General features: G+C 37.9%; 1 protein-coding gene across 1 annotated transcript in view; it reads right to left on the bottom strand.

The window, feature by feature from the left end:
* CEP78 (centrosomal protein 78) overlaps positions 1 to 14,582 on the bottom strand; it is a 32,981-nt gene extending 18,399 nt beyond the window's left edge. The window contains 9 exon segments of the mRNA XM_055086918.1: positions 2,914 to 3,025; positions 3,316 to 3,380; positions 5,159 to 5,272; positions 7,307 to 7,481; positions 9,531 to 9,634; positions 10,689 to 10,761; positions 11,891 to 11,949; positions 12,746 to 12,793; positions 14,083 to 14,582. Coding sequence (XP_054942893.1) covers positions 2,914 to 3,025; positions 3,316 to 3,380; positions 5,159 to 5,272; positions 7,307 to 7,481; positions 9,531 to 9,634; positions 10,689 to 10,761; positions 11,891 to 11,949; positions 12,746 to 12,793; positions 14,083 to 14,335 — 1,003 coding nt within the window. The 5' untranslated portion in view covers positions 14,336 to 14,582.
* Positions 14,583 to 14,603: the final 21 nt, after the last annotated feature.

The raw sequence follows: 14,603 nt of genomic DNA on the forward strand, positions 1-14,603 counted from the left end.
ATCCTATATTTCAGTAGTAAAGAGTCAAGTATCTTTATATGAAATATTTGGTAGCAAAAACTAGACCTACGTGTTAATATTGTATTTAGAACAAGCCATATATTAAAATTCACATTTAAATATTTAATTTGAATTTACTGACGACAAACATCATAGGGTAAAATGGTTATATTTATCCTTCAAATCTACTATATTTTATGTTATTTAATTTATTTATTTTAATAGATCTCTATTGGAGTATAATTGCTTCATAATACCATGTTAGTCTCTGTTACACTACAAAGCGAATCAGTCATATGCATACACATATCCCCATATCCCCTCCCTCTTGAGTCTCCCTCCCACCCTCCCTATCCCACCGCTCTAGGTCATCGCAAAGCACCGAGCTGATCTCCCTGTGCTATGCTGCTGCTTTCTACTATATTTTAGCAGCATTAGGATGAAGTGTAAAATAGAGTGCATGTGGTAATATAGGACAAATATTTCATAGAGTGTAGCTTATTGATAATCACCACATGATCCTGTGTGACTTATATGCCTCTTAAAAATATATAGGAGCTCAGTTCATTTTGTGTTATTCTACTTTGTTTAACTTAATTACCCTAAAAAAAAAAAGTTTATATGCATGTGGTTTGTATGTGTATACCCTTGCTTTACTTTCAGAAACTAATGAAAATATATTTGTAATACAATTTTTTTAAATTACACTTTTCTTGTTAGGAGATAAAAAAAATTTCTAGTAAAAGTTCCCATCTTTTTTTAGGCATACATAATTACAATATAAATGTGACACAATTCACACCATTATTTCACCCCTATACTCACCTGGATCTAACTATATACCCAGTCATTGATTTGGCTTACCTCTATGTCTCCAAATAACTGAGGCAAATACAAAAAAAAGCCCAAGAAATAAAATTACTCTTAAAATAGCTCAATGAGCTGTATACTTCAGTTACATTTCCACCTTGTTTAATCATGCTAAATAAAAAAAAATTTTTAATTGTTTTATTTTCATTCCATGATGCCCTATTATATACCACCAGGTACTAATATTATAGAATTCCTAATATGTTTTATATATACATGTTTTATTTATATATATTTCTATTTCTAATATTATAGCAAAAGTCAACTTAGCTGTTTTAAGAATGCTTTACATATGATATAAATTTTAACAATAATATGTAATTAGTGTGATATCACAAATCTTCTTTGTATGTACTATTTGATTATTAAAATATCACTGTCTTGAAATAACTGGCAGACAAATCATAAGCTTTTTTTTGATTTAATAAACACTCTTAACAACTTCTATTTAATACACTATTGTTCAAGCAAGTTGATTAATGGAGAATCAAAAACATACATCTTTAAGTAGAAAAAAAAAGAGCTGTATTTATGAAGATGTTTACAATAGTTTATTTTTGGTTATTTCCAATTTTTCACCAATTTAAAAAATTGACCAACTCAATGAAAACTTGTGAATACAATGTTAAAAAGTATAACTATGAATCATAAAATTTAAATTTAATATGAAAAGATAAGAATGGAAAATTATATTTAAGCTATGTGGAATTATGTTTATAGACAACAGGAAGAGAAAATAAAAATGTAAATATTGCTTGATAGGATAATGAGATTAGAGGTGGTCTTTTAAATTTTTCATTCTTATGCTAATAAAGTACCTTTATAAAACCTAAAAATCTTCAAACAACACGTTTTTTAAAAATTGTGGTAAAATACACAAAACAGAAAATTTATCATTTTAACCATTTTAAAGTGGACAGTTCAGTGATATTGTCAACAAATTTTTAAAACTTTCAGATGGCACCTAAATAAAAGATGTGTTGTTGTCCATTGGTGATTTTAATGTATCTGGTATATAACTAAAGTCACCACAAAACTTTTTCTGGGAAATTGGCAGATCATAAACATAAAAAATTTATTTTGCTTTATATTAAACCTTATTGTTTTACTGTTTCAAAATTCAAATTTACTCACAAGAAAGAGTCAGTTTCATATTAGATTTGGTTTAACAAATGTTGCTCCTGCTAGTCATTCTTAACAACAACAAAAAAGACTATTTGTGACTAAAGATAATATGCTCCAGATAAGGTAAGGTCTCTTAGAAACAATACAAACGTTATCAGTAGAAGTGAATTATACCACATTTATATATTCAGGAGAATGTGAAACTTATACCATTGATTGTTAAAGGGTTTTAAAAGCTTTTTATTACATTTGGTAACAAAATTATAGGCTTAGTTGTAAAATCTATCATTTTAGATTTTATGGGTTAACTATGGGTTAGCTATCATTTGGAAAATTACATACACATTACAGTAAACATTTAGAAAATGTTTTTCTAAAATGTTCCATCTAGGTCAATAAACTTGTCTGTAGAAGTCTTTTATAAGGATAATACATATTTCAAGTTTTTGTTATCATTGAGAGAAACAAGATATTACCTGAATCAAAAATTTAGGTAAGAATTTCTAAGAAAGAAGAAGGGAACAATGGGAAGGTTGGAACTGGGAAGAAACTTTGTTTCTTAAAGCACAAAAGGTAATTCTTCATTAAAAGAAAAAATCATCCCTCAAAAGCACCACTACTAAAATTATCATCAAAGTGCACCCCAAATTTCAATTGCAAAGTATTAGCAGTAATCATCAACCAGGAAATATTTTCAAAATAACGAACTTTTTATGAAATCCAAACAATAATGTTGGTTAATATTAACATCTCTTTAAATTCATTTATTATATCTACATTCTATAAATTCTCTTAAGTATCAAAATAATTATAGTCCTCCTAATATGCATCTGATTAATATTGGCTGTTTTAATTTTAGCACGCTGGAAAACATAAGGGGTATAAGTTCTAGCAGCATTAAAAACAAGAAAAAGTTACCAATTCTAATAGTAGCTTTTCCTTTTCGACCACTTCCCAAAATTATAGTTCTCTTCTTCTGTCTAGCAGCTTTGGATGGTTCCTTCACAGATGGAGAAGTTATCCACTGGTACTGACAAAGAAATAATAAATATGCCATTTAAGTTCCAGGTAATTTATGAGGGTTTGATCTTAACTGGAAATTAAGATATTTTAAGTTAATAAAAGGTTTTCAATTTGCATTTCTCAGAACCTAAACTAAAGAATAACACAACATTTTCAAAGACAGAAAAGCCATTTGATTTGACTAAAAACTTAGTTTTAAGATGGCAGAAAGTACCTTGATAATTTTCTTTTAAGGAAGAAAGAAAAACAAACCATTAAAGAGAAATTATTCCAAGAGAACTAAAACACATTATATACCTCTGACTTGGCACTCCTTCCATTCTGGAGAACTTTTTTGATAACCGATTTCATCACAGAATGATCTAAAGTAAAATAAATTGAAATTAGAATAATTATTTCCCAATGAGTGGCTATTTCCATTTAAAACCAAAAGCCAACTAATTATTCCTTTTCCCATAAAATTAAATATGAAATCTATATTATGTAATTATACACTTATTTCCCCCTTTGTGTATTCTAATTTCTTCCTCAAAAACCTAAGATGCCATCTTGCAGACTGCCCCCAATGGCTACTATTTTGGCAGCACCAAAGGTCAACTTGAAACATTTTGCATCTAAAGTGGCTTTGGATACCTTTGGATAGAAAGTACAGTCTGAGCACTGTCCAAACACTTAGATACCTAAAGGGCATCTAAGATAACAAACCAAAGTCCTGATACTCCCTCAAAAGCCACTCCTCCCATCAGCCCCCTTCTTCTAAGTGATACCACCCAGTTGCACACATAATCATCAACGACGTGTCTCCTTGTTACTATTTCCTTCGTACCTCACATCTAATCTGTCTACACGTCTTGTTAGCTACACCCTCAAAACACAACCTGAATTCAACCCCCTGTTAGCTACACCCTCAAAACACAACCAGAATTCAACCACTTTTCACTTGCTCCAAACTTCCAACCTAAGCTAAGCCATAAACATCTCTTATTTGGACCACTGTGATGGCCTCCTAACTGGTCTCCCTGTTTCTCTTCTTTATCCCCCCAAGTCTATTCTCTGTACCAGGTCATCTTATTGAGATACTATTTGGATCATGCCTTTTTCAGTTCAAAACCCTCTACTCATTTAGAATCATCCAAATCTTTACTCTGGCCTTCAAGACGTTATAAGATCAGACTCCTGGCTAGCACCCTGACCTCATGTCATACCACACTCTTCTTCACTCAGTACTCTGGCCATGTTGCCCTCCTTGCTTTTCCTTAAATACTCCACCCACCTACATGCCTGCATGCTCATGGCCTCCTTGTCCTGGAATGTGCTTACTCCAGTTCTTCCACGGCTTGCTCCTCTCTTCATTCAGGTCTCCATTCAAATGCCACTTCTCCAGTGAAGCTGTCCCCTAACAAACCTATCCAATGGAGTCCTACCTGCTCCCCCTACTCTCCTTACGATATTTTTGCACTTCCTTCTATCTAAAATTATATTACTTATCTGTTTACTCATTTCTATCTGAACTCCTTCACTAGAATGTAAGCTCCATGAGGGCAAGGCTTTTGTCTGTCTGGTTCACTGCTTTATCCCTAGGGCCTAAACCCGTACCTGGCACACAGAAGGTATTAAAAAAATTGTGAAACTGACAAATGGATAAAGTACTCCTTGCAAGAATTCAGAGGTTGCACAAGAAAGAAATAATGCTCTTGGTGGAAGCAGGCTTAGTATCTAGGTTCACCTCTATTCAGAGTAGAGATAAGAAAAATTTACAAGTATAACTCACTTTAATTAGTAAATTATCTGCTAAAAAGTGCAGGGAAGTGCAACATTAGAAAAGTACAGTTGATGCTTGAACAACATGGGTTTGAACCTCGTGGGTCCACTGACACACGGATATTTTTCAATAAATGTGTACTATCGTCCTACACGATCCAAGGCTGGTTGAATCCACAGATGTGGAACCACTGACTATAAACTTACACCGAGATTTTCAACTGCGTGGGGGGCAGCACCCCTGACCCCCACGTTGTTCAAGGGCCAACTGTATATGATCAGGAAAGTAAACACATGAAGTTTTAAAAACTCAATACGTGAACAAATTCTTTTTGTTTTGCTATGTGTTAATCAATTAAAAAAAAAAGTGACCACATACCAACAAGTGGATTTTTTCTTATATCCAAAACGACCAGAGTTCTGTTGGTTTCAAGGGCCTTTAGTAAAGCCTTTGCTCCTTCACTGGTGAGGCCACACTGCTGCAGGTCAAGTGCTTTGGATGAAAGACAAAAGGTCACTTGCTAACTCTATACAGATTTCACATATAGACAACTCTCATTTTCTCACGTGTGGAAGAGTCCTGCACAAGACCAGTCATGGCAGGTTTGTAATTTGGGGTATGGAAAAAAACAGAAATGTATACACACACACATAATGCATAATCCAATTTAAAAACCTCTTCTTGGATGTGCAATGATAACCCTGCCTTTAGTACCAATAAATCATCCAACATATTTTACAATTAAAGAACTGAAGAATAACTGTATATAACCTATGAGCAAAAAACATCACAAAATGAATCTCAGTTCATAATTAGCAAGGGTGACAGTGGCAGTATAAACCTCACAAGCAAAAACTGGTGGAGCTCAGAAATGCACTGCATTCTTTTGATCATGATTTTGAGCTCCAAATCACACTTGAAACTAGTTAAAAGGGGAAAACAAAATAGAATAAATTAACAACTTTTCCACTGTTCTGTTAGTTTTAGAACAAACAGACAAGTCTAAGAGGATACAAATAATAACAAATTCAAAGCATGTGTGAATAGAGAATACATACTAAAAACCTATCATGAAAGTATCATGGTCAAGAACTCTCTCAGTAAAAGGTCAGACAAAAACAGAACAAATGATCATGAATTCTAGTAGTTCTGGGGCTGAACAACCTACTCATTTAAACCAAAGGGATCATCACCAAAGCACAGGTATTAAAAAATATTACATGAAAGGAAACTATCATGAGTCTTTTTTTTAAGTGCTGTGTGTACCATCGCATTAAAATAACTGAAGTCTTTCAACACCACATGACACACAGAAATAGCAAGTCAGACATATGGATCTGACAGAATATGATACAACGCTTACAAACTCTCACTACAGAAGAATGGACACAGGGTATAATTAACCAACTAGCTAAATTAATACAAACAGCCAGTAAACCTCACTAGTAAATCAAATGAATACAAAATAACAAAATGTGGTTATTCTCCTATCAGATTAAGCCAAGATCCTGTAAGAAAAGCCTGTAAAATGTATATACCCTTTTGATCCAACAACTCTCTTTCTAACAATTTAACCAAAAGAAATAGTCAGAGATATAGGTAAGGATATATATCAGAGTACTATTTGTAACTGAAAAACTGGACATAGTTGTTACTGAAAAACTGGACAAAGCTTATATACAAGAATGGATAAGCTATGTGCACTGTGGCATATTCATATAATGGAATACTGAACAATCACAAAAAATGATGCAGGAGATGCAAATTTACTGACTTGCTAAAATGCTCATACTAAATTAACTGAAAAAAGTTATAAAATTTGGAGTAATCCTACTTGCATAAAAAAGGGAGAGGTACTCATTTTTGCAGTTTTACAGTTTTTTACAGGAGCTACAAGCCAGCGTTTGTGAGAGGCAGGCTTCACATCCACTGTTGGGGTGGACTACAAATTGGCATAGCATTTCTGGATGGTCAGTTGGCCACGTGTATCAAAAGTCTTAAAAATACGTCACACTTAGTCATTCCACTTCTAGTAACTTATTCTACAGAAGTAATCCCGATGGACACAGAGATGTATATACAATGTATTCACATTGTTTCTGACAGGGAAAAGCAAACTAAATCTAATTGCAAAGAATTGATTAAACTATGGGACATCAATACGATGGAATACTACATGATACATCACTAAGTGAAAAAAGCAGGAATATGAAATAGCAAGTATACTACAATTCTATTTTTGTAATCCCTAAGTGTACAAATATATTTATAGAAAAAAAAGAAGACTGAAAGTATATACACCAAAATGAACAGTGATTATGTCTGGGTATTCAGATTATAGGTAATTGTTCTCTTGTTACTCTGTATTTTCTATGAAGAATATATGCAACTCTTAGAGAAAGTTTAAAAGCAAAATAAAAGCTATCAGAAAAATGAGGCTTTAAAAAAATCCTATCACAACGTATCATGCCAAAAGCTAAGCACATATAATATTAAAAATTCAATATTTTCAATTTTAGAATTTACCTCTAAGCCATAAATCCTCACTAAGAGATTCTGCAAAAGCACTTGCACCCAGGTCACCAATGAGCATGTTGCAGTTCAGAGTGATGCGCCTCAAACCAGCCATACAGTCAAGATCAGGTCTCCTGTAACGAAGGCTCTCAGCCCAGGTTTCTTCATGCCTTCTAATAGTCTGATACTTCAAAGATTTAATGGGATGAAATTAAGATGCTTGAATAAGGAAACACGGTGTGCCTACTGAGTATGGCTTATTATGTCAGAGATTTACACAAACACACATCAAGCATATATGCCAGGAGAATCAACCTGAGAAATTAAACAGTCGGTTCTGGTTTACGAGTCCAGTGACCCAGATTCTAGTTGGTCAGTGATTAGATTCCAGCAACTGGATGACCTGTTCTTGAACAGTTATGTAAAGCTGGACAACTCAATTACAGTCTATGAATTATTTTCCTTATCTTCTAAGTCAGGGAATTGGTTCTAAATTCTACCATTGCTGAGGTTCTAAATTTCATCATTCTGTCCTCCTACAGTCTCCAAACACCTGACTGGGCAACCCATAAGAAAACTTTTTAATATGCATCTTATTTATTAACAAATTATATACACGAAGTTCTATACATATAATTTATGTACATTATAAACTACACAGATATTTTTTAAATGATACAAAGGTAAACAGGTTCTAATATTTTCTTTTCCTAACTCCTAAGGCATTATTTTATTTATTTTTTTAAAAATATTTATTTATTTGGCTGTGCCGGGTCTTTAGTTGTGGCACTCCAGATCTTGTAGTTGTGGCATGTGGGCTCTTAGTTACAGCATGCATGTGGGATCTAGTTCCTTGAGCAGGGATCGAACCCTGGCCCCCTGCATTGGGAGCACAGAGTCGTAACTGCTGGACCGCCAGGGAAGTCCCAGGCATTATTTTAAAAACTATATTTACAAAATGGATATCACATGCTACCTAGGGTATGCACACAAACTTTAGAGGCCTGGACTATGCAGAGCCAATTTGATGTGCCTTGGGAAAATAATGGTTTGACATTTAACCACAAGTACTGTCTTAAAGACATTCAATTCTTTATATTCATAAATTCTGGTAACAGGGAACACTGACTTTAAATGAAAAAAGTCTTATTACATTCTTGAAAAAATAAGACTCAAAGTGCCTTTGACACTCTAAAAGGAAAATCATTAATGTCATTTTTCTATTAACAATAACTTATAAAAACCACAAGCAGAAATAACAGCAATCACTTACACAGTGCTTATTATGTGCCAGGAACTATATATACAAATTAGTCCATTTAAACTTCATAATGAGGCATAGAGGTTAAGTGATTTGTCCACGGTCACTAGCTATGAAATGGGAGAAAGGGAATTTGAACCTAGGCCATTTGGCTTTGGCATCCAAGTTCTTGACTGTTTTCTATCCCAGGGGTCAATGGACTTGCCCTGTATAGGCTCAAAGAATTTTTCAATTTTTAAAATCTAAATTTAAAAATTTCCAGATTTGTGGGCTATACAGTTTCTGTTGCAACTACTCAACCCCACTGGTGTAGGGTGAAAGTAGCCACAGCTACCATGTAAACAATGGGTGTGACTATGTTCCAAAAAACCTTTCTTTACAAAACCAGGGGATGGGCTGGATCTGGCCCACCAGCCATAGTTTACCTATCCCTGATCTGCACCAGCAAACTATTAAAAAGGCTTCATGTCAAATTATCAAATAATTTTAAGCCTAAATATAGTAATCATAAACACTGTAAAGTTGTTAAGGCATTATTTTAAAAACTGTATTTGAAAATTGCTGATGTAGTGAGTTTTATTAGTTTATAAACTACATCAGCTAATAAACACTGGATTCATTTGTCTTTTTTTTTTCATTTTTTTTTCATTTTTTTTCTTTTTTTTTTTTTCATTTAAGTCTTGAAGATTATAATGGCATAGTTTCTTCACAATATCACAATAAATGTTTTCAGTAACTAAAAATACATGAAAGTATTATTATGTATTATATATTAAATGTCTGATTTCTAAAATTAAGCGAACTATCTTTACTAAATGGTAGAATCCCAAACTGAAAACTGGTCATATGCTTTCAACAAAACTAAATCTGCACTCACATGTATCAAAAGACAAAAATTAACTGCCATCTGTATCAATATATTAATATGCTTCAATCACATATGTTTTCATGAAAGTTTAAACATAAAAAAATCACCTTTAAGATCTTGGCCATGTGATCTGCTCCCTGCCATGTCAGATTACACCCCGTGAAGTTTACTGTCTTAAGAGTGATAGAGTTCTTTATACCTTGACAAATAACTAAAAGGGAAAAAAAAAACCACACACACAATAAGATGAAGAGCCTATACATTTGTCAATCTTGACTTACTTGCTTTTCTTGAGTCAACTGGAGGTTTATAGCCACATTCTTGAAATCATTAACTACAATTTTCCCAAACAGGTAATTGACGAACTGATGCATTCTAAAACTTGTCAGTAACAAAGTGATATTGCAGTTTACAGCAACAGTTTAATTCTATTTAGATAATAAAACTGAATACACTGAATACTGCAAACTTTATTCCCAACCACTAAAGTACTACATACCTTTTGAGACATAGGAAGAAAAAGAAAAACCTAAAAAGCATAAGACTCTTCCTATTTTCATTTCCAGGGATACATCCCAAACTTGATTATCAATCAACGATTTAAATGTCAACTATAAACCCAGTATTTTATTAGGTGCTATGCAATATACGAGAGCAACAGAAGATAGAGGACCTCAAACCCTCTGTTCCCTCAAATTGAAAGGCAGGCTTCCTGACCCCTCCAGACCACTGCTGGACACAGGGAACACACACAAATGTTTCAGGACCCCAACCAACAGTCACCTACTTTGTGATTACTTCCATGATACCCCCCCGCCAACACCACTGAGTTTGCTGCTCCTACGGGATGTTACATGTATTTCCTATTTTAACACATACCACAGTGCATTATATTTATGATTGCAGATAGATGTTTTAACAATTTAAAGATAATGATGACGTTTTTGCTCTTTACATCTTGCTATTACCCTTCTCATAATATTTCTTGAAGAGAAACCATAAAAATATAAACAAACACAAAAAACAGAAAATATACAAAATGTGTGGTTTGTAGCTTAACACAAACTTAAGTAAAATTAGTTCTGACAGTATCCAACATGACAGACTTCCATGGTACAAATGAGAATGGACCAAGGTTTGAGCAGGTACAGGAGACAATCCAGGCATGAACACCACCAAGAAAAGGAGGACCGGAAGTAACATGGTGTGTAGGAAATCACGAGACCCGTCTGATGGGAAGAGACTTAAACAAGACTGAAACTCACTTTCTAAACCTCCATCTCCAATTGGACAATTCGCAAGACACAGGTGCACCAAAGTGGCCGATTTATTCAATCCCTTTAATGGAGAGAAAAAGTTTAAAATTTTATTGGTTTAGTATTAAAGCCTTCATTAAGGAGGGACATGTGTAAACTCAAAATTTCAATCACACGAGATAAAGAAACATAACCTTTATGCACAGAGATTCCTTTGGAGGCAAAAAGTTATATCTAAGTGATGGCTTCATGATAACCCTGAAGTAGAATCTAGAAAGATGAGGCTATGCAGAGTTGCAGTAGGAGATGCATTAATGAAGTACAATCTAGAAAGATGAGGCTATGCAGAGTTGGAGTAGGAGGCGCATTAACTGCACAGGGAGCATCTGTGAAAAGACACTCAAGCCTGACACCTGCTGGGCACTTTAAATACTGCAGGTGGAGATGACTAAAGGCCAGGGGTCCAAGTGTGAGAAGAGACAGAAATGAAAAAAGAGATGTTGGCCGAAGCAAGCCTGGGAGAGAGCATGGCTTGCATCCCACAGGTGATGAGGCCTGGGACTACGACTGGCTGAGTAAGGGTACCTCCGCTGACTAGAAAAAGGCGCCCCGCTGCTGAAGGACCGATTAGATAAAGGGAGTGATCCCAGAAAGCTCCCCTTCCTCAGGGCCAAATAGCCCCATGAGGCTTGGAAGAGCACAGTTCAGACTACACGCCTCTGTGCAGACCACACGCTGGGCAGCTAGTATGCACTAAATCTGTGCGGGCAAGCCATTAGCAGCGTTATTTTAAGCGTATCTTTTTATTTTAGAAGATCACTCAACCCAAGTAGGCAGATGAACTTAGAGGAACTGAGCCCAGGGGCCGCGACACCAGCTAGGAGCTTCTGCCATAGTCCTGGCAAAATGTAATATGGATGAAGAAGCAAATTTAGGAGGAGGCCAAAATCTACAAGCTAGACCCACTGGATGCAAGACATAAAGAAAGTTCAGTGAAGGAACTCTGAAGAGAATGGGCTCTGCAATAAATTTTTCTTAAATTCAATGTAAAATATTAGGCAAAATTAAGTACAGTGGCCTTTATGGTCCCTTCCAGCTATACTTTCTTTTGATTTCTGAGTTATTACTCTGGTTAAGTAAAGTCCCTTCAGAGGTACAGAACAGTTCCTACACCTGGATAGGATACAAAGAATAATCTGACTTTTCTTCACCAGGGGATGAGCTGAACTGTCCTTGCAGAAGCGATAACAGATGGTGTGAACCCCAGATCCTAGAAAAGGGCCAGGCAAACGACAAGTATTCAGGTTTTTAAAAACAAATGAACAATCATTTCCTCTCCTAGATCTTCACACCCTTCCTCTGCTGGCTACTTTCTCTCAGCTTATAAACATCCTCAAATATATCCACTTAAAAAACTCTCAGACCTATGATTCTTTGGATGTTCTTGTGGGTAACCTAAGTCTCTCGCATGCCTTCAAACACCTGTCCTCCCCAAAAGCCCAGATCTGCACCTTGGGCCCAGACCCGTCTACCAGGCCCCTCTAAAGCACTGAAGATGAAGTAAGATCCTCTCCCCACCTCCAATCCCTTCCTACTGTGCTCTGTATCTCACAAAAAGATGCAGCTGTAAACTGTCACCCACGCTTGCTGCCCTCCCTTTTCTAACTGGTCACCAGGCCCCACCCATTCTCTCTTGGATCTCCAAAATCCAGTCCCACCTTTTATAATTTAAGTGAGACCCTTAGATTACAATTCACCCTGCACCCAATCAACTGCCTTCCACACGGAGGTCCGAGTGAGCCTCTAAACCAGAAGTCCATCTCACTGTTCTTTAGTGTTTCCCTCAGCCTTCAGGATAAACATCCAAACTTCTGACAGGACAAACAAGGCCCCTTTCTGTTGGGCCCCACTAGGTTTCCAGTATCAACTCTCATTTCTTTCCCAAACCCTGAGTTCCACTCCTGTACCTTAGTTTTGCCATATTTTCTTGTATTTCTCAAACTTTGACACACACTTCTCCCTCCTTCTACTCCAGGAGCTTCTACATATCCTAGAAAGAATGGCACCTCCTCCAAGAAGCCTACTCTTAACTTTCCCTTCCAAGACTCTGTGCTCTGCAAAGGGGAAAGGTGGGGGGAAGGGATAAATTAGGAATTTGGGATTAACATATACAAATGACTATTTATAAAATAGGTAAATCAACAAGGACCTACTGCATAGCACAGGGAACTCTACTCCATATCCTATAGCAACCTGTATGGGAAAAGAATTTGAAAAAGAATGGATATATGTATAACTGAATCACTTTGCTGTACACCTGAAACTAACACAATATTGTAAATCAACTATCCTCCAATATAAAATAAAAATTAAATTAAAAAAAAAAGATTCTGTGCTCTGTAGCACCAGAACTCACTTCTTCCAGAGCACTGACTACTGTGCTTGTGTTTACCTGCCACCCAGTAGAAGGGAAGATTACCTACGGCAGAAGCATCGTCTCCAGCAGCCCTTGGTTCTGACAACTCATTGAAGTGCCAGGATACTTTACACACATAACCTACTTCATTAATTCTAAGAACCCACAGAAAGAGTGGTTTTTAATGTCATTTTACAAGTGTGGCGAATGTAGTTCAAAAGTAATCTGCCCAGGCCACAGAGAGCAGAAGCCCTAGAATTCAAATCCTAAGCTGTCTTCACACCTGTGCTCTTCCCACTATATGATACGACTATTTAAAAAAATTTTTTTTTTCCTGAGCGCTGTTTTTTGTTTTTGTTTTTTTTTTGCGGTACGCGGGCCTCTCACTGTTGCGGCCTCTCCCGTTGCGGGGCACAGGCTCCGAACGCGCAGGCTCAGCGGCCATGGCTCACGGGCCCAGCCGCTGCGCGGCATGTGGGATCCTCGCGGACCCGGGCACGAACCCGTGTTCCCTGCATCGGCAGGCGGACTCTCAACCACTGCGCCACCAGGGAAGCCCTGAGCCCTGTTTTAATGGAAAGGAAATGAAGCTGGGATATATCAATTTCCTAAACGCTTTGGTCTGTACGGGACAAAGTCATTCAACAGACCAGGTAACATCTGTGGAACAATTAACGATGCTCCAAACTGCGCTAAGTGGTCTACATTGTAGAGTCTACAAGCATTAACAGAGTGCCTCCTTGTAACCGCCACACAGAGTGGGTCCTGTTAAGCCCATGCTACAGATGAGAACACTGAGACCTAGAAGCCTTAAGGCACTCGGCCGGGGTCACCGAGCTGGCAGGAGTCCTAGGCCGCACGCCCCGCCTAGTGCACGCACACCCGGGCACCGGGCACCGGTTCGAGTGCCCACCCTCCACCTTGTACCATCTAAAACCCCGCTTCGCAGCGCCGACACCAGAGCCCCTGGAAGCGGGAACTACAAACCTGTCTCGCCAAGCCATGGCTGGAAGAGGCTCTTGATACAGATCAGGGGCAGATCTTTATTAATCTTGAGGGTGCTCAGGAGCGGCGCCCAGTCCACCCCGCGGAGGCGGTCTGCGTTGAAGTCCAGCACGCCCTCCCGCAGGGAAGCGCGCACGGCGGGCACAGGCACCGAGTCCTGCAACGCGCACAGGTACTCATAGTGCGAGACGAAGTCGGCCGCGCTGTCGCGGCGCAGCTTCACCGAGTGCATCATGGCCCCAGCGCGGCCTCGGGGGACACCGGCTGCGGGAACGGTGCCCACACCCGCCTGGGGACCCCGGCTCGCCTCCCGGCCCCTCCGGCGCCCAACACCCGGCGGCTGCGGCCACGCAGCGTGCGCAGGACCTGCGTACCAGCCAGAAGACGGAGGGCCACGGGCCCCAGCTAGGCCGGCCCCTCGATGCCACGCTCCCGCGCCGCCTCCCGCGCCGCAGAGCCGGCAGTTGGCGCCAGCCTCATCGCCCTCCGGGCCGCGGGTCTGC

The sequence above is a fragment of the Physeter macrocephalus genome, chromosome 9 (genome assembly GCF_002837175.3).
Source record: "Physeter macrocephalus isolate SW-GA chromosome 9, ASM283717v5, whole genome shotgun sequence".
NCBI classification, from domain to species: domain Eukaryota; kingdom Metazoa; phylum Chordata; class Mammalia; order Artiodactyla; family Physeteridae; genus Physeter; species Physeter macrocephalus.